The sequence below is a fragment of the Opisthocomus hoazin genome, chromosome 19 (genome assembly GCF_030867145.1).
Source record: "Opisthocomus hoazin isolate bOpiHoa1 chromosome 19, bOpiHoa1.hap1, whole genome shotgun sequence".
Taxonomy (NCBI): Eukaryota; Metazoa; Chordata; class Aves; order Opisthocomiformes; family Opisthocomidae; genus Opisthocomus; species Opisthocomus hoazin.
In genome coordinates this window covers 15,796,659-15,817,084 of record NC_134432.1, presented here as the reverse complement: position 1 = coordinate 15,817,084, position 20,426 = coordinate 15,796,659, and the positions used below count along the sequence as shown (strand labels likewise).

The window sequence follows — 20,426 nt, the reverse complement described above, 5'->3', positions numbered from 1 at the left end:
AATCTAACACTGCTTGTGCTTTTATTTTACTCACTTAATCTCTCCAGCTCCTGTCTGAAGGTTTTGCTTGAGTTCATTTACACGAACTAAGACTTCCTCAGGATGAATTAAGTTATCAACCACTCTCTTTAGCTGATTCTGATGACCTTCAAGCTGTCGTTTCAGGAGATTATTGTCTCCCTAAAAAACCCAAACCAAACAGATAAAAAAACCACCTGCACAACCATAAGCAAACAAATGCACAAATGACAGAAGCTAGAATTTTAATACTGAGATATGTTTTGGGGCTTTTGTTGTTGGTTTTTTGGGGGCATTGGGCATTTTTTGTTTCTTAAATAAAGAGTCCAAACATTTTTTTCAGTGTGGCCTGAACCAGTATCAACAACAAACCAAGAACACCCCAATCAATCTTTGCCTTTCAGTTTCCTTTATGTTGAAAAGCGTATTTTAAAGCTAGATCAAAAGTGATCCTATCCTTTCCTTCAACTAAGTACTGTCTTTACATAAGCAAAGCCCACTAGCCTACAGAAGCCTGTCACTCTATCTGTCCGTAACAGAGGACAGAACACTTGCAGACACTGTCCCAGCCACCAGACCATGGAGTCACACTTGTCCTGGCCCCAACGGTCCTGAACTCTTCTCTGCACATTGGCAAGCTGCAGCAAAAATGATAGTGCTAATGTCTGGTGAGGATCATTTATAAACTCCTCCTGAAGTGGTCAGGCAAATGGACTAGATGTTTGTTGTAGGTCCCTTCCAAATGAACTACTCTATTCTATTCTGGTGGTCATTGTATCCTCTGAGGAGTAAGTGAGATAGGAAAAACGGATCTGATGGATACAAAGACGGACTGAACCCAGCCTTCTCACAATGACCACTATTATCCAAGCAGCTCTGAAAATATTTCAAAGGTCAATCTAAATATCTAAAATAGTCAGATAACAGACCATGGTGTAATGCTTCTGGACAAGAAAACAAAAGTCAGTCAAAGTCATAAATACAACTTAACTTCAAAACAAGATACATACAGAATCCTTTAAAATTCTTATCACTTTCCGTTGGGGGAGTAGGGAAAGATACTGCTTATCAGGTAGCTTTTTAAAGGCAACAAGTACTTCACCTGCAATTGTTCCAACTGAGAAAGAAGCTTGTAATTTTGTTGTTCTTTCTCTTCTGCTAATTGTGCTTTGGTTAGAGCATTCTCTAGTGCTTGCCTGTCTTTTTCAAGTGCGGCTTGCAGGGCTGACAGTTTAATCTACAAACACAAAAAACCTTCAGATTAATATCCCCACTCCCAAGCCCAACCTGTCACCCAAATACGCAACAGCTGTATTTCTTAGAACAGTAACAATATGGCAACACCTCCTCAAAAAACCCCAACAAAACAACCCCAACCATCCCAGATCAACCCATCACCATACACACGCAACAGGTGTATTTCCTAAAACATCATCATCATGGCTGGTCCTGTAAATTCTGATCTAGACCTGGCATGAGCATGTCCTACCCACCAGGTAACTGACAGATTTATCAGTGTTCTACAGACAGCTTTCAAGTTTTTCCTGAAACATCAAAACTAAGAGAGGGGTTGGGGACAGAACACCATGCTTTACTGTTTTGCATTTTCATTTCTGCCTGCAATCTGGAACGTGCACTTGGAATACATCGTGCAAAAAACCCACCACGTTGATTTCTGAAGAATGGAAACTGAACGAAGATACTAGTTACCGCACATCATCATCATCCACAAATCCAAATGAGGATCCCCAACACTAAGATAAAATGGACTGTGCAAATTAAAGCACACATCGTTCTTTCCCCGCAGAAAGCTACTGCTTTCTAATACATTACAAAATTAAAAAAAAAAAAAAAAAGTATTTGCTATAAAACTCAATTTCTACTATAAACAGCAAAGGCAAACTTTGTCTTCCACCTGCTACTTTTCACAGGACTGCTGTAGTGTCATTTCCTTGATGTGTGCGCAGTTATCCCTTTCCAAGAAGATGCAGAGTATTATTTTCTCTTTAAATATGGTGAATATTCTCTACAGGGTCCCCACATGATCTGTGCCTTGCTTCAAGTGCGGAGCACTAAATCCTAGCTAACCGATATCACCTTCCATTTAGGGGCACACCTAAACCAACAATTATTTGCAAGGCAACACTGGAGATGTGGTATGAAGGAAAGTTTGGTTGTCCCTTGTCCAGGGTTGTATTATCCCTTTGGCAGCACAAGAGCTCTGTTCTTACCTGGCTCAGTTGTTTCAGTCTTTCCAATTCTTCTTTTTGCTGACTGGCTTCAGCGTCTCTCTCTCTTAGCTGGGTTTCCAGTTCAGCCTCATGGGCAGTGATCTCCCCTTGTGCATCTTTAAGTGATTCATTTATTTCTCGCTGCTCTTGGAGTGCACTCTCTAGAATTGCAATTTCCTGGAATTTTACATTCATTTTAGAAATACGTACACAGGAGAGCCAGGATTTCTTACAGGACATTGCCTTTCTTCCTCTGCTACTCAGGAACTCATTTTCAATGTGAGAGCAGACAGATCAAAATGGAGACACCGACCCTAAGCACAGAACATTAGAGCTAGGTGGCACTACTACTGCCTGACAAGGTCAGGTCATTGCTACTGCTGTGACAGACGACAAAAATCTACACTCAAATTAGAAAGGTGTAGCTTAAAGTGATACGCATTTGCCCCTGGCATGAAGGTTTACATAAAACTTACCAGGATACTAAGAGAGCTTATTAAGTAATTGGCTGATAGGACAGACGCAAGCTAGTAACACGCACATCCTCAGCTCGTGTCCAGACAGTTTTCACTAATGCAATTCACTATCATATCGACTGCAAAGACATTTTTACCAACATCTGAAAGGTACAGACTGAAGTTTTGAGACATCTTCCATAAAATACAGAGTTACTGTATGGCTCTTGCAACTGGTTTTAAAGGCCAAATTCTGTTCTTAATGTACGCGGGCACATCTAATTGAAGTTACCACATCAAAAAGTTATTTTATCCAAGAAACTGTGCTTTGCTATTCCCAATTTGGTCATTTGCTTTTTTTGTTTGTTTGTTTTGGTTGGTTTTTTTTAAGTTTATTCTCAGGTGTCTGAATTGGGGAAGAAACATAGTATTAAGCCTTACATTTCTCATACATTCTGCATCCATGGCAACTATTTCCAGGTTGTTTCTTTCCTCCTCTAGATCTGCCAATCTTTGTAGCAAAGATTCTTTATCCTTCTGCAACTCCTTACATTCATCATTGGCCTGTTTTGCCTGACACTTAATGCTTTCCAGGTATTGCTGTAATCCAATGATAATACTTTCTAAATCCCGTTTCAGTGCTTCATTTGTTGCTATTTGACCTGCAGAAATGCAAAACAAAATTGAGATAGTTAAGACACCACACTCATTTACAAAACAAAAAAACCTGCCTTTCTTAAGTCTTTCAGATTTTCACCTGCTGGAATACGTAGTAAAAGGAACTCAACCAGAAAATGCCTGTGCTGTGTTTCAGAGGCTACAGGGTCCCGTATTACCATATTAACCTGACCACTGGAAGAGTGAAAAAGAAACTGCAGTTCTCTGTGCATTCCTGCCCCCCATCTACAGTGACATCTGCTACCTTCACACCTAAATCAATTTTGTTTCAGGTTTTATAGTCATATTATTTTCTGGGATATTTACTGTCACATACACCAGGTATACAGTAAATACATACATAAATGTAGTTCACTGACTTAATAAAGTCAGTTTCCAAAACTTCCCTGCCAAGGAAGGAAAAAAAAAAAGAAAGAGAAAAGCCCCTGCAAAATGCCTTCCTCAACCATACACAAGCGAGGTGAACACACTACAAAAAAATTACTCAGTCTCTTTTTAGATCAGTTAAGAATAGTTTTTCAACCTTTTCCTGTACATTCTGTATTTGATTTAAGCAAAGATAAACAAAACTGAATCCTCAATTCAATTGTCATGTTATCCTGAACACAAGCAATACTCTAAGACAAAAAGAAAAACTTACCATCAGTGAGCTGCCACTCCAAGTCCTTGATTTCCTCAGTTTCCTTAGCAATCCTAGAGAGCATTTCCTCCAGGCGACTCTCAAGCTTTTTATAATGTTTGTTCATTACATCAAACTGCTGTTCTTTACTCGCTTTTTGAGCTTTCATGTGAGCCTGTAAATTAACAGTTCAAAAGTTACAGTAGGACAACGTCAATACAGATTACAAAAGCCAAATCCGTATTTTAGGCGAGTTCTGCAGTGTCTCACTACTAGCAGTAAAAGTCACAAGTGCAGCATACATTGCGGTGCTTGGGGGGTGTTTGTTGTTCTTCTTCATTAATGCCCCACAAAAAAATCCCAGACTGGCAAGCAATCTGTGTGACTAACAGCATCGTTAGTTGTCTCCCCCTTGCCCAGGCACGATGAATAAGGCCTGCATTTATAAATTCTTACTCACAGCTACTACCTTTCTTCCTGCCTTTACTTTTTGTTGTACTATTTCCTCTTTCAGTCAAGAACAAACACGATTTTCTCCAGAAGCGTTAATCCTGTCATCCTGCGTTGCTTGCACAGCAGATGATCCTTTAGAACATGTCAGGTCACCACCCGAAGGAAAATACTCTCAACAACCAGCAAGTCAGGCCAACTTTACAGCTAAGACTTACTTCAAGCACTTCAAAAGTTTCCGGAAAATACACCTTACCTGCAGCTCACACAGACTTTGGTCAGGACTTCATGCATTTAGCACGAATTTAGCTGATTGGTTCAGCTGTACACAAAACCTGGCTATCGACACAGCACAGCGCTGCTTCTCACTGGTATGGAATTACTCACAAACAAACCAAATGCCAGAAAACTTAAAAACATCAAGAATTATACTGCCATGATAAACAGCACCTTTTCCTTACTGCTCAAAAACAAGCTAGCAGTAGAAATTTTAAATACAAGTTCTCGGAAAAAGTCACTTACGAAGCTGCTTCTGTAACAAGAGTAAAAACATAGTTTCTGTATTTTAATGCATTAAACCGGAAGTTATTTTTACCATTCGCATTAGTACAGCTCTACCCGTCACCCTGTCAAAGCCAAACTACCGTTCGCCTTCCAACAGGCGAAATCTCCGCCAGTAAAAGCCAAGCCGCTGCCGCTGAGTCATTTCGCTGCAGCCGCCGAACGGACCAGGAGCGCTGCTCGAACCCGCCCGCCCACACTTACAGACCCGCCTTTGTCCTTGGTTCCTGCGGTCCCGCTGGCAAAGCGCCCCACGCCCGGCCCAGAGCTCATGGGGGTAAGGAGCCGGTACCCTCAGCGCGGGCCGGGCCGGGCCGGGCCGAGCCGGGCCGAGCCTCCCGCCGCCCCGGGCCGCTCCCGCTCCCGGCTGGGCTGCGCTGGGCGGCGCCGGCGGCGCTCCCCGAGCCGCGATTGGCAGCCAGGGGCGGCGCGCGGGCAGGGCCCGGCCGCACCTCAGCGCCCGGCCGCTGCTCAACAGCCGAGCGGGAAGTTTGTTGAAACACAAATATGCGCGTTTTAAAACCGTTTGCAGGCCTCGGCTGAAGACAGGAGCCAAGCAGAAAAATTCTTTCTTGGCACACTTAAAAGTATCGAGCTGGCCTGGAAAGCTGTCCTTTAAAAAGACAGAAGCTTTTTTAAAACACTGTTAATAAAGTAATTCAATTTCATTCTAATTTAAAAGTTCTACAAGCATTTGCTGTACCTGAGCACACTTCACTCCGAAATCTAAAGTCTTGCTTCCCTGGAGATGGAAGAGACGAAAGCCAGAGCCAGCGGCGCACCGGGCTTTGCCCCGGCCCAGGGCCGGGTCCCTCCGCCCTCGCCGGGCCTGTCGGTAACGGCAGCACCGCACGCGGCGGCGGACCGGCACCGGGCCCACCAAAAGGCAGCATGAATCTTTTCAGAATTAGAACTACTTATTGAAAGTCGATTCCAGTTTTAGGATGCTGGATGATGGTGTAAAGCCAAAGCTGCCGCTGCCTTCGGCTGCCTGCGGTTCCACGCTCGAGTACCAGTAGAAGCTGTCACCTCTGTGCCCAGGTCAGCGACATCTGCTACTCCAGCCAGTTTTTCTAGGCCAACCTCTTGCAAACAGACTTCTGTGCCAATGCAAGAGCTCTCTGACAAAGCAGGACTTCAGCATAGGCCTGTAGCAGTGACATCGACCTTTACAACTCTTTAAGGCCAGATTCTAACAAAAGACGCATTAAGGATTTCTTCCACAGAAATCATCTCCGAGGCTCTGTGCAGCATGTGCTCTCAAAGCATCAAGATCTAGTTCTCAACACGCTGTACAACAACCGCATTGAAAATTAGGTGCCTAAGTGTTTTACCAAAGCTGGTTTTTTTGTCCAGTGGTGGTTTTTTTCTTTCAACTGTCAGGAATTGTCTGTTTTTCAAAATGGTAACAGCTAAAGAAATTAATACACAGTGAAAGAATATATAATCCATGAAACAGGCACAACTGAATGGTAATCTGTTAAAGTAGCCTTTACTACATTGCTCAGTGCATGAACCGTGCAGCACATAAAAACTTCAGATTCCAGTTTTACTCACATGTCTTGGGTCTTCAGGATTTACAGAAGCAAGATAACTCTGCACGTCTGCAAGCTCTTTCTGGATTTCGGCTGCTTCTCTTTGCTGTTTCTCCATTTGCTTTTGCAGTTCTAAAGCTGCCTCGTGTAGCTGATGCACGGTTTGTATCTTTTCACTCAATTGCTGTTGAAGATCTTCCTTCTGGGCCTGTGATATCTGGAGACAGTAATTGCAGGTTGGGTAAAATAGTTTAACTGGAAATACACAGCCGATCAACAACATTTTTAGAAGTTAAATCCGACTGCTAGTTTAGTCTAACAGGCTGCCTGAAAATGATCTATTTATTGTTTTGAATCTCCTTTATATTCTTAAGATAGCAAAAACTCCTACAATTTTCTCAAAAAGAAACAATTTGCTTGTGGTACCTAGAAATTTCATAACGTTCGTCTACCATACCAAGAAAGGCCAGATTTTGACAATCATCTTAGAGTGTTTTGTTTTCAAACAGGACTTCAAACGTCTCTTGTATAATTCCTTCCTGCAGTCTAAAGACAACTATCTAGAATGTCTTCCCCTCTCCCCCAGTTATGACTTCTTAAGTTAAAATATGGAAGATCCTGGTCATTGATTTTAAGGCAAGTTTAAAGACTAAAAACAGCAATAATTTCTGACAGTTTTTGAAGAAACAGAAGATACAACTTTACTTTAATGCTGATACACGTTTTTAAATTAATTCTTGCTGCCAGTCAATTACATTGTTGCACTCAAACATAACTTGAAAACATCATTTGTAGCTAATGACTACTGATCTTTACATTTCTCACACAGACTCCTCTAATTCACGCATCTCTACAATTTTGGTTTTTTAAACAAGTATGACAGATTAGCTCTACAAGGAGAAAAAAACAACAGAAAAAGGACGGAAATTCTAACACGATCTAACTCAAGAACATTTCGGCTTGTGAAATTTCTCCAAGTGAAAGGGCCTCCAAAATTAAGCTAGAAGCAAGAACTACCGTTTGTTTGGTTAATACTAAGAATGAAATGTTTGTTCACTGACTCTACTTAGCTAAAATATATGCGTATAGGTATGCGTACTAACATTCAACACATTAAATTACAAGATTTGAACTACACTGAATCTGAGTGAGACTTATGGTTTTAAAATGAAATGTTATATGTCCTATCTAATAACTCTTACTAAAGCAGTATCTATCAGAATTCTAGAAAAACTGTTGTGTTCTATTTTCCAAGCTCAAAAGCAAGAGAAACAGCAATGAAAAGATCGATTATTTTAAAATCATTACCTGTGATGGAAAATAATTTAATGGCTCAAATTTTGCATCAATCTTGTACAACGCCAGATCCTGCTCCAATTCATACTGCTTCTGGCAAGCTTGGGTTAGCTCCATTGTCTTCTGCTTTAACTAATAAACCAGTAAACAAAGTAAGTTGCATTCATTTAAGTGTCATCATTATCACATAGGTTTCAATTCAGTAGAGAGCAGGGCAAAGACATTAACTTTCAAACAAAGCTTACATCAGAAAAAGTTCAGAAGGTGTATTTTGAATCAAGAATATCGCAAAGTGCAACTTCATTGCAAGATACAGGATGACGACTCAGACAAGAACCCCACAATTAATGCAACACAAATGATCACATGAAGGGCCTTTTAAGTTTACACGCATCGAGAGTTTGAAAATAAATTTGTCACTAACTTAGGATAAAAAATAATTTGGGTACAGTCCTTCAACAAAATTTACACCAAATAACTAATGTATTTACTGCTACTAGCGAGCAGTAAGAGCTATTAACACTCATTGTCTGTAAAAGAAACAAAATATCTCAATTATCAAGTGTATAGAGCCTATGCATTTCATTTTAGCTTAACTTTGTGCTAGTTAGGTTTCAAGTTTGGGTTTTGTTTGTTTTCTTTTTTTTTTTTTTTCTTTAAATAAAAAGGTCCATCATGTGATTTCTTTTTAAATCAACTCTTCACGCTGAGTACCTGAGGGAGAACATGCAGCAAAACTCCAATAGACAGTGGAAAGCAGGACTAATGGAGGAAAAGAAATAGAATAGACTGGAATAAAGGAAAGGCTTTAAAGACAGACTTTAAAAAACAATATAGGACATGCAAAAATTAACTGTGTTTCAGAAGAAAAAGAAAAAAGTAATTCAAGAGAATTGTGATTTTGTGTCACAAAACCTGCAGCAAATATAAAGTCTCACTGGAACACTTTATACAGATATTCCTACTTCAGTAAACATGCAAATAAATCCTAGAACTAAAAATAACCATGCAACCCAGGAGCACAGCAGGGCTACCTTTAGTGAGGAATAAAGGCTCTGCGGAAAGGGAACTGTGACAAACCAATACACCAGCTAAAGGAAGAAAGAAGCAAGCAGTTTGTCATCCAAAGCATAAGAGTGGGTTAAGTTGCAAAATATACGCTGCTAAATCTCACTATACTGAAAAGTACATTTTAGAAATAGGCTGCCAGTTAGTGTGTGTGTTCACAGAAGAAACAGGTATAGAAATATTAGCTATAGAGATTCTGAAGGATAAAATTTTAGAGGACAAGTCTAACAAGTAAGATAAGAGCCATATAGTAAGTTCCCATCAGGTCATTCACAACCGAGCACTCTCAAGTCAATAGGACATTTCTTGCATTTTATAGCTCCCAATGAAAGATACTTATCAAACCTCAGGTTTTAGGACGATGTGAATAAAGTACAAGTAAACTAATGGACATTACCCAAAATAATAATCAAGGAGCATTACTGACATACAGTGTATATGCACAGCTTGTTTTTGTAAAAGTATTTAATCTTCCCTGTTCTTGCAGCAGCACTTTAAAGTCTGGACAATGCAAGAGATTCAGTACATCAGCAATTTAGCAGCTAGAGGAAACTTAACCTTTCATCAACTGACAAAATTTTAAACAATAAAAAAAGTTACTAGAGACAAACAAATAAGTTACTATCAACCATAAATTACAAGACCGATGCTGATTGCTGGTTCAATATACTTACTTTTCTCCACAGAAAGAATACTGAAGAACTATGGTCACTCTCTAAGAGTTGGAAGTGCCTAAGTTTTGTCTCTGCATTTTAAACATAAATCTCCAGCCATCTGAACTCTCACATTGACAACTCTGTTTCTGACAACAAAACTACTCAAAATATTTACTTAGTGCAAGTGATTATCTTACCAATTCATTTTTGCTGGCCAGGTCCCTTCGTAGGTCTTCACAGATTTGCTTCTGTTGCAAAGTCTTTTCTTGTAATGATGTGTTGACCTCATCTTGACGGTGAAGTTGCTCAAGCACTTTCGACTGGTTAAGTTTAAGGTTCTCCATCTCTTTTACTGTGTTTTCCAATTCTCTTTCTAATTTTTCTCTCTCTTCTGAGAAACAAAATAGAAAAATTCAAATGGAAAACCTTTTCCTCCTGAAGTTATATTTTGTGTCATTCACTATAGTTCTAACATATTACGATTACCTGAATTAAACCTCTCTAGAGCTTCCTGCCTGTCATGATTTGTCACTGGCTGTCCATCCAAGTTCTCCAGTGCTCGCAAGTGGAATATGGTGTACAAGCGGTAGTGAGGCAGACTTACAACTGGATTATCATCAAGGAATAGAGAGGTCAGATCTTGCAGAGGCTTTAGTTTAGCTATGTCATGGAGCTAAACCAAAGACAAATGGAACAATGATTAGACGTCTGTCCAAGAACAATTAAATGCCCAGTACTGAATTTCTGGTTTTATACATGTTTTATATTAGGTCCATCTCATAGGATCTATTTTAATGTGTATGCTAAAGTGGAATCTCTAAAAAACTACCAAAATACATAGTACTATGACTAAAGTAACTTCCTAAAATCAAACGTTCTTCCACTGCAAAGAGGGCAAATTTCATCAAGCTTGACCTTGCAAATTTCTAGAGAACAAAGCCTGTGGATATTTACAACCTTCCACTCCCCTAGACCTATTCATAAGAAACGGGAGCTTTTGGCCTGAGGAGTATTCAAACAAAGCTGGTTCATCTCTCCTCCTAAGGAGCATGACCACTTCAGGAACTGTATTAAGTGACTTCATTTCATAGACACCCTTTTGTAGCTGCAAAAATTGGAAATTAACCTGGACCAGAGAAGTAAATATGGCCGTGTCCTAAATACAAAATATAAGCAAATAGATTATTTGTTATTTATAGGTCCCCAAAACCATATAATTAACTTATGATAAGGGACATCACTTATAACACACAAAAGTCTTCACATTTTCACAAAGTTTTTCCTAAGTTTCCAAAAACTTCTAATTTCCTGAACAACGTAACATAGGTTTATGCTTTGAATACCTGGCAAAGAAGGAGGGGTTTTTTTTTCTGATAAATAACTATTAGGCTTGCAACAGCTGTATTTCACAACAGATTCTGTGGTTAAAGACACTCAGCCATTATTCAGGGTAAATCAATCAATGTAAATGGACCGGTTCACTTCATGAAAAGATTCTGAACAATTATTGTTCCTAACTATAATCACTTACTGATGATACTTTATTCTGTTTCAAATTAAGGATGCGCAGGGATGTCAGTTTCTTCCCTACCCACACAGGAATATGCTCAATCTCATTCCCGGCAAGGTTCAGCTTTTGTAGCTTCTGCATATGCTCTATACCTTCAATTTCACTGAAAATAAGAAGAAAAACATAACTTATCAGGAAGCATACCAAATTTACAGTGTAACTGAGGCATTATGGATGAACTACAGCAAAGTCTGTCTCAAATAATTATCATCCAAGAAATCAGCAAAAACAGTTGTTTACTGCCATGGACTCACAATTCAAATTAAAGTACACCAGCTCACTTCAAAGTACTACATGAAGACAAAAAAAATTTTTTTTTTCACAGCAAGACTTTGTTGCTCACTGTGGAAAAACCTTTACTTCTACATCTCTTTAATTTTAATATTAAAATGATTTTAATCTGTGTCAATTCCATTTTAATACTGAAAAGATGTTCTTTTTCTCCCCAGAATGCTATGGGACACAGATGAACTAAAATAAAGGTGTTGTGTTTTTTTTCCATAGAATAGAATCACTTAGGTTGGAAAAGACCCTTAAGATCAGCGAGTCCAACCATGAACCTAACACTACCAAGTCCACACTAAACCACGCCTCCAAGCACCACGTCTACATACGTGTTTCCATACAAAGGAAGGATCAACTGTGACAGCGTGCAGAATTGCATTTTTTAGCGTTTTCATTAAAATACTATATAGCTAATGAGAAAAACACACACTGTTTTAGTTTACTTGGGCATTTATCTAAAGACATGAGTATTATAACAAAGTACAGTAGAATGTGCTCTTGTGACCGTGCTATTTTTTGAGTAGGAACCAACTGTTTACTACTAAAGTCTGAAAAGATACAGCAGTAGCTAAAAGCTACTCAGACCTTCTCAGTTCCTGTTGAGAGAGGAAGTTGTGTGAATGCAATGCGTAGAAATGCTAGTCTCTTGCTTACTTCCTATCGTTAACTTCTCTACTGAAATCACAGCTTCTCTACTGCACAGTCTCATGTAAAGATTGTAATTCACTAACAGAAAAATTAAACAAAGAATTTTGCTATTGCCTGAACCATTACCCTTCAACATTTTTATACCACTCAGAAAAGATACTGATCTCAAAACAGTGAAAAAGCAATTTAGTGAGTTTATGGCCTGCCTGATCAAGCCCATTCAGCTTCCTCTTCTAAAAGAGAACTTCTTGTACTACCTGTAACAATATGCAGTAAAAGTGTAATTAAATTTTTAATGCATTTAATTGGGTTATTGTACACTCTTCATTATGGTATCTGGAAATTTGCATTTCTGGCTTGGTTTCCTAGGAAAATAAGTTTAACTGCAGCCTTGGTGCACTAACAGCACCTCCCAGAACTATTTATCCTTCTAACAATTAACAGCTTTTGCTTTTTAAGAAGGTATCACCAAATCATTAGTGTTTCTGCTTACCTGATTTTGTTACAAGACAAATTGAGTTCACGCAACTTCATCACTTTATCCAACTTCTCAATCTTCTCTATTTGGTTGTTACTAAGATTTAGTGTCTCTAGGTTAGAGCACTTTTCCAAATTTTTTATGTACTAAAGAACAGAAAATTAATCCCTTAGCATTGCAGCTTTATTTTACTTTTTTTAAGAGAAAGGCAGATTTCTATTTTTAACCACCACCTATTCATTACAAACCACAAAGTATTCTAACATTTTATCAATCACAGTTTCACTGTTGCATTCTAAAACCTTGTTCAGTGTTCTATAGTGTTGGAAAACTAGATTTAAAATTTACAGTGGACCAGTCTCACCTACACTAAAGGGAACTTGCCATTAAATAAAACAAAACAGCACATCCCAAAAGCTAAAAAATTACACAAATGGATGGTGTTCTAAACTTCCTTCTAACCGATCCAAAATTTTTTCTTTTGCACAGGTCTCCACTGAAGCTGCTTGTACAACTAGGCTAACATAATCAGAATATAGCTCTTAACATCCACTTAAAAATCGAGCTTTACTAAAAGATACATAAAAATTAATTTTAACTTTGTTTAATTACCAGTTATTTTCAACAACTTACCTTAAATTTCTTGTTCGCATCCTTTGGGGAAGAAAGATTCAGCGAGCTTATACATGCCAAATTTTTCTGTTTTGACAGACCTTTTATAAGAGCTTCAGTAATGTACCCAACTCCTGCACTAACACCATTTTCATCTGAAATTAAACAGAGAAACTACCTTCAGTAGTGAAAGAACTGATGATTTTTACCTTAGTCTTCCTTCTTCCCCCCCACAGGGGATGAGAAGAAACAGCACACCACAAGCATTTACAGGAAATGACATGTCAGAGTGAGTACATACAGCCTTTTGAAAAAGGCACAGTATACATCTCCCTTTGCTAGTCTTGGCCCCCGCACAGAGTGTAAGGACTGAAACTCTCGTTATCCTAAGTACCTTTCATTACTATTTTTTCCACATTTGAGTACCAAGAGACAAAAGCAAATTTTTCAGGGTTCTTTCCAACAGACCATGCATCTTTTATCACAGAGTTCACAGAACACTGGCTATTTATGCTTTTAGTATGTACTTTTACACCAGCAGTTATTTATACATTACCTTTACGAAACTTATACTCCGAAGCAGCCTCTGCGTTTTCTGCTGTGATGTCAAGTTGTTGGTGCCTCCGCTCCGTGCTTTTGCAAGCAGACGGAGGTGTCTCTTGGCTACGAGGAGATGGTGGTCTGGTACTTGAACTGACAGCAGACATCGGACCAGGTGTCCAAGAAGCTGACATCTGTGCCTTTCCACAAAATGCTTTTCTCGTGGAGCCCTTCTTCACTGCCAAAAATACAGAATATCTTATGGCTGATATCTGGAAGAACAGAAATCAACATCATTCTGTACAAAACTCCAAATCTTCATGGTTTGCACACCAACAAAATTGTCTTTTGAGTGTAAGAAAATATTTCCAGAAAAGTTATGGTGCCAGAGAAGCCACATCTAAGCCAATTCGCCAATGGGCGACAGCTTCCAGTTTTCATGGGCTCACACATATTTGGAGGAACGGTGTGCTGCTTACTCGCACCATTCTACAGCACACTACCAGGAGCTGGCTGAACTGCTTTCTGTTTCACACCTCATCTTGGTAACTGTCCTGCAATTTATGGTTTATATGAAGTCTGTCAGATCTGGAGATACTCTCAACTCAGACTAACATACTTGACAGAGGATAGAAACAGAGGACTAGGATCCCGGTTGTTTTTACCAAAGCTAGAAATCACCCACTTTGCAGCTAGAAGAGCAAATATAAGCAAAACAAGGCAACAGAGAAAAACAAACAAACAAAAATTTAAATCAGTTCAGCACTGGCATTCCTTCAGTATTCTCCTTTCTGCAAACAAGTTATTTGGTGACTGCCTGGGAAATTCTAGAGAATGTTAACAGCAGCTTCTCCCAGTGAGGAATAAATTTCCCTAGGGATAGGCATAGAAACAGTCATGTACGAGTCCTGTGCGTGAAAGTCCTTGCAGTAACCTTCCAGGAACAGGTTTTTGCTAAAATCTAGAGCCAGTAAACAAAAAGCACATTCCAAGATATTCTTTAAGATAGAAACATATGCTTTTACGGGAACTTTAAACTATGAGTGATTACATCGTGTCTTGAGAAGATTTTCTTCATTAAAATGTTTGGAGTTTTTTTTCCTGAATCTTCAAAAAGAAAGAAAGAAAGAAAGAAAGAAAGAAGGAGCCGCTCTTCAACACTTGGAGGCACGACTCATTCTGGGCCAGGAGACTGGAAGGGGCATGAGAGGGGGAGAGATGGTGGTGAGCTAGCGAGAAGCTACTTTGGGAAGTTACCTCATGCTTTAAGGAGAGCAGTTCGGCATTTTAATGCGGTTTCTTGAGAGCAGATTGTGCTTTTACAATAAAAACTACGACAAAACCCTCACGTTAGAACAGGCGGGGAAGGGGGGAGAGCTGAAGTGTGCCCTGGGTGTACCCCGGCCCCACAGGGAGCAAAGGGGCTCTGAGTGCGCCCAGCTCGCTCGCTCGCTCCTTCCTTCCTTCCCTGCCTCCCTCCCTCCCTCTTTCCTTCCCCGGTTAAAGCCGCAGCCGAGCCGCCGGCTCCTCCCCGCCCTCCCGCCGCAGTCGGCCCGTACCTGACGCGATGGCGACCACCCAGCAGGGCTGCCGGCTGAGCCCGGGGCAGAGCTCCCCTCCGCGGTGCCGGGCTGCGGGACAGCGCCGCGGCCCCAGCCCGCAGCGAGGCGTCCGGCGATGCTCGCGGAATGGGAATCGCGGCTGCCGCCGAGGGCGGTTCCCCTCAGGCCTCGCCTTTGATTGTCTGCGTTGACATGGTAACGCTGTTCCACCGCTGCCCGCTCGCCGCCGCCGGGGCTGTGGCAGGTAGGGCGGCTTCTGGGCGATGCCGAGGGAAGGTACCGGCTCTGAACGCACCTTTCTCTCACCTCCCTTCCTCTACCGACCGTTCATCGTCTCCACCGGCCGCTGAGCCTGAGATGATGCGGCTCCTTTAACAGCCCAGCGTGAGGAACCAAGCTGACGCCATCTTGTCTCGTTGCTAGGCGGCGACGGGTCAATGGGCCTGGGGAAGGAGCGGGGCACGCCCTCGCGAAGCCACGCCCCCCTGCAGCGCGGCTTTCCCGCCGCTGGTGGCGCCCACGGCGCGCGTGCTGCCTTGGCTCCGGTTCCCTCGGCCAATGGCGGGTTTACCTGAGCTCGGGGAGGAGGCCGTTGCTGCTGGTGTTGTGCTCGGCCTTCAGCTGCCGGAGGGTGCGTTCTGAGAGGTTTTGTTCTAGTTAAAGCACAAGTCGCAGCATAAGAAAGCCGGCTCTGGTGATAGTTGGGGTTTTTTTGGTCCATGCTTTATTTCTGTCTATGTATTGCATATTAGCGTCAGTGTAAGATGGTATTTTGGTGGGTTTTACCCTGGGACATTCTCTGTGGCACTGGGAATATATTCAAGGGCTGATAATAATAAAGCACAGTTTTCACAGAGCTGTTTTATTAAATTTCCTGTAACAGTTTTGGGCAGTGTTGGCTTGGAATCCATACAACGAGGTGTGAAATGTAGGGCTGAAAAACCAGTAGGCCATGTCTGAAAAAGATGTAAGAAAGGGACATAATTAGTTTTTAAAACTTGATTTCTGAGTTAAAAAAACACTTTATATCTGAATATTGTTAGACTTTTAAAGTGTTTTCCAGTGTTCTTTACTATTTGTTCCTTATTGTTTACATACCACCCATGTAAACTTGCTGTATGGAGTCTCATGGTTTGCTATTTAGTAATAGGTATTTGGGTCATTATTTTTAACAATATTGAGCACCTTACATTTTGTAAGATTTTAGTTTATATATTGTTGCTTTCCTTGTAGTTTATTACATCTGTTGAGAAGCCCAAGTTGGCCTTCTCATGGTTTAATTTTCTATTGATCAGAAATTGTTTTGTGAATATCTTTCCCGTAAAGGCTGGCTACAGTATTTGTTTAAACTTCAGAAGTCTTGCACAACTTTAGTTGAACTTTTCCTAAGCTTGTTTGTTGAGGCCTGATGTTTAGATATCAGGCTTGCAAAGGTTTTGTCACCAATGGTTTTTTTTGCAAATGCTGTTTAAAATAGCACGTGTAGATGTATTGTGCCCTAATATTTTCATATTGCAGTTTCAGTTTCTAATGGAAGTACTCGAAGTTGGCATAATAAGGAATACAAATGACTGAAAGAAATTTGCAAGTGAAGAGTTATTTCAAAACAAAAGAATGGAAACTTCTGGTCTAAACATGTCAACGCATTAGGTTTGATATAATTCAAATCCCTTTTTTTTCTTCAGATGCAAATTTTAAATCAGTTTGATTTAAACAATTATTTTCTGAAGGACAAACACTCTAGTATTTTGTTTGTTGGGGTAATTTTTGCTACATCTGAAAACCATGTTTTTTTAAATGTAGCTATCAAACAGAGAGAAAGTTAGGACTGATGTAGTATTGCTCTGGACATACTCAAAAATTGAAATCCTATATGAAAAGATTCCGGAGTTTAGCTGTTCTGGCTTCCTTGGGAGGGGGCAGTAACATTTTAGTAAAACATGATCTGCAATTAATTATTAACTATGAGTGAAATGTGTTGGTGGTATTACTGTTCATCTACAGCAGAAGCCAAACACAGTTTAGTCCAGAATCATTAGCGTCTGTGCTTTGCTGTTTGTTGCCTTAGACACTATGATTATTTTAATATGTTTTTTTGTTTTGCTATATTCTGGAACAACTTTTAGCCAAGAGAAAACGTAAGTAAAGCATGTATAGCGTTTACTGGAAATGTTACTCGATTGTTATCTGCTATTTTAGGTAAATAGATAGTAAGATTTAAGTAGAGCCAATACAAAAGGCACTATCCAAATTCATGTGTTTTCACAAGCAAAATTCTCAGTAGTGTGTGTGGGAGTAATGCTGGAAGAAGGACCAATGGTTCTGGAATTACTGTGTTTGCTGCCAAAGAAAGAGGTAGAGTCATCTCCTTCTGTGCCACAAGATAAACACGCAAAAAAGTTAAGAGATAAAGCTAGTGCTCATTAGCTTTTCTGAAGTGCCTGGAGTCAGACACTGCTACTGGTTTGATGAAATCTCTTTAATGTGTAATTTGCAATTGTACTTAGCAGTGCTTTTTTGATTCTTAAATCTTAACAATGGTGTATAGAAAGCAGCCAACCTAAATGCTTTTGGCATTTCAGAGAAAGAAGGTGCACATATATCAAATGTTTTGTTCAATGGCCCTTCATATGTATTTTAGATGCATTATGTGGTCAGGTACTAAGGCCCGGCTTGTGCTTTTGTGGAATGATGTTTATAAAGCACTGAAGAAATTAGAGTAATCCTGCAAAAAAACCTATTCACATTGGCCTTTACTGTAAGTTGCCCCAGTAAGAACTTTACCGGTGGGAAGACTACAGAGGTGTGCTCTTTGGAAGATTAGTGTTTCAGGGTTTAATCTGGCAAAAGGAATAATTATTTCCATGTAAATAGCGTGTTTTAGTAGACATGCTTTTGTGTGTCTGCAAAATCAAACCCATAAACATTACCTAAGCTGTTATTCGGTAGTGTTACATTACAGTTTTTGTAAAAAATATTCTGACTGGGGCTCTGCTGTTTTGAAATAGTGTCTTAGAATAACTTGGCCTGAATGTCTTACTTGCTTTAACGGTGTGTACATAAGTGAGTTACAAACAGAAGTCAGAAATCCAAAAGAAACGTAGTTCCATTTCCCTTTCATTGTTTTATGTTCCATACAGGTATGTCCTTGCAGCACCAAAGGTTTTGCGAGTTGGGGCATCTGAGAAAGTCGTAGTTCAGGCTTTTGGTTATGAAGAAGAATTTCCGGTCAATATTGCCATAAGAAGCTTTCCAGATAAGCTTGCTATTTACTCTTCTGGACATATTTCTTTAACTCCAGCCAACAAATTCCAAGATGCTGTAACTTTAAGAGTAAGGAATTCAGACTTTTCTTGCACTGTTCTTATACTCAAATTTAATTATAAGTGTTAAAAAAGATTATGGTAAGTTTTCAGTTGTTTAAACTGGGAAGGGAAGCCTAGCACCCCAATTTCTCAGTTTGCCACATAATTAATTTCATTTTAGTTTGTCTGAAATTGAAATTACATTGGACAAATTAGTGTAAAGGAGTGACACCAGTGTTAAACATATAATCAAACTATTTTAGAAAGATCATCATCGTTGCGTAACTTTAAAAAACAAACAGGGAGAGAATGAAGAAGTGTTGAATGTGGACAAGATATGTCAATGGAGTGTTCACAGTGAGCCAAAATGGTAACTAAACTGAGGTTCAAGACTTGGTCTTGTTTGTCAGTGACAAGTTCCAAAGAGGCCTACATTTCACCATAAAGCTTTATTTAACTAATTTGCTTGAAGAAGAGAGTGCAGGAAGCTGAACAGATTTTTACTGAAAGCTGATGACCAAGAAGGTTTTAATTGGGGTGGTGCCTCCCAGGAGATGCTTCTCACCCAGTTTTCCTTTTCAGCCAAAATAGCTGTTTCACCAAGCTACCAACCTCAACAGCAACTTTGGTGCGGCCAGGATTCATCATGTGTATAAATGGAAGTCTGATAATTTGTGCTCTCGTAACCTCGTAACTGGGCTTTGCACTTTGCTATTTCAGTTCTGGACATAAATAAAATGCAAAATTTCAAATTGTATGTTTGTAGCTTAATACTTCATCATCTATGAGATAAGCCACAATAAATGCTTGTGGGTGTTGATGTTTTTATTTGATAATAATTAAGAACAGGATAGTAATTGCTATTCAGATACTTTTCTTAACAGAAAATACTGTAGGGAAAAAATACTTGAAATATATTTTACTATTCTTTAAAAATTTTTATTTCATCTCCACCAGATTCAGCCAACAGATTTACCAAGAACAGATAATTCAGTCAAGTATGTGTATTTGGAAGCTGTTTCTCCAAATTTTACAAGATTAAAAAAAATTCCTGTTTCCTATGAGAATGGGTTTCTTTTTATTAATACAGACAAACCAATTTATACTCCTGATCAGTCAGGTAAATAATGTTTATTTCTCTTGGCTCTTATTTAATTTTTAAAGTCTGTTGACTTTGCCAAGGAATTAGGATTTAAATGTCATTTAATTTCTTGATCATGTTGTATTGCCATCGGCTGCTATTTAATTTTTTAATGAGCAGAATAATATTTTGAACTATTTGATCATACTCTAGAAATTAATCACTTCTCCCAATATCCTCTCAGTCCCTGCCCTCTACACTCTAAGTGACTTACCTGTGGCTGAAAGAGTGAAACATTTTCCTGCGAATATATTACAAATATTTGTGAAGAAACGATGACTGAATCATTGGTTTCATGTAGATTGAGTTCTTTTCCTACAAAAGTGATAGGGTAGGATTATGATGGTAAAAAATGATATTGCACTGTGAGGATTCAATGTGAAAGAGTGGTGGTGCACGGTCTCTTGTTGCTAGCATGAGTAAATACTGTTTGGACACCATACTGACAAAAGTTTTAGAGCATTCTATAACTACTAAAACTTAAAAAATTAGTAAGAATAAACGATTGGGGTTTGGAGGTGTTTCTTTGCTTGTTTTTTATATCTCTGTAATGTTATGACTTTGAGATTTATTGTAATAATTCTTACAGTGAAAGTGAGGGTTTACTCTCTGAATGAAGAACTGCAGCCAGCTCGGCAAGAAACTGTCCTAACATTTGTGGTAAGTTGTAGCTGAGTTTAATATTAACATTCTGTAGATCACAAAACCAATAAATGTA

At 39.5% G+C, this 20,426-nt stretch overlaps 2 protein-coding genes across 4 annotated transcripts in view; one reads left to right on the top strand and one right to left on the bottom strand.

Moving 5' to 3' along the window:
* Window positions 1–15,659, bottom strand: part of CNTRL (centriolin) — a 57,910-nt gene extending 42,251 nt beyond the window's left edge. Inside the window, exons 1-15 of the mRNA XM_075439296.1 lie at window positions 15,260–15,659; window positions 13,717–13,938; window positions 13,182–13,315; window positions 12,564–12,694; window positions 11,099–11,240; window positions 10,054–10,240; window positions 9,765–9,958; window positions 8,878–8,934; window positions 7,856–7,975; window positions 6,570–6,764; window positions 4,023–4,176; window positions 3,146–3,366; window positions 2,250–2,426; window positions 1,121–1,255; window positions 35–180 (exon numbers count right to left, since the gene is read on the bottom strand). Of these exons, the coding sequence (XP_075295411.1) occupies window positions 35–180; window positions 1,121–1,255; window positions 2,250–2,426; window positions 3,146–3,366; window positions 4,023–4,176; window positions 6,570–6,764; window positions 7,856–7,975; window positions 8,878–8,934; window positions 9,765–9,958; window positions 10,054–10,240; window positions 11,099–11,240; window positions 12,564–12,694; window positions 13,182–13,315; window positions 13,717–13,894 (2,171 nt within the window). The 5' untranslated portion in view covers window positions 13,895–13,938; window positions 15,260–15,659. The remainder of the gene's footprint in view (window positions 1–34; window positions 181–1,120; window positions 1,256–2,249; window positions 2,427–3,145; window positions 3,367–4,022; window positions 4,177–6,569; window positions 6,765–7,855; window positions 7,976–8,877; window positions 8,935–9,764; window positions 9,959–10,053; window positions 10,241–11,098; window positions 11,241–12,563; window positions 12,695–13,181; window positions 13,316–13,716; window positions 13,939–15,259) is intronic.
* A 1,620-nt stretch (window positions 15,660–17,279) lies between these two features.
* The window catches only part of C5 (complement C5), a 28,720-nt gene continuing 25,573 nt past the window's right edge, over window positions 17,280–20,426 (top strand). For all 3 annotated transcript variants that reach the window (XM_075439512.1, XM_009940828.2, XM_075439511.1), the window contains exons 1-4: window positions 17,280–17,400; window positions 18,403–18,595; window positions 19,525–19,687; window positions 20,298–20,368. In XM_075439512.1, the coding sequence (XP_075295627.1) occupies window positions 17,336–17,400; window positions 18,403–18,595; window positions 19,525–19,687; window positions 20,298–20,368 (492 nt within the window). In that variant the 5' untranslated portion in view covers window positions 17,280–17,335. The remainder of the gene's footprint in view (window positions 17,401–18,402; window positions 18,596–19,524; window positions 19,688–20,297; window positions 20,369–20,426) is intronic.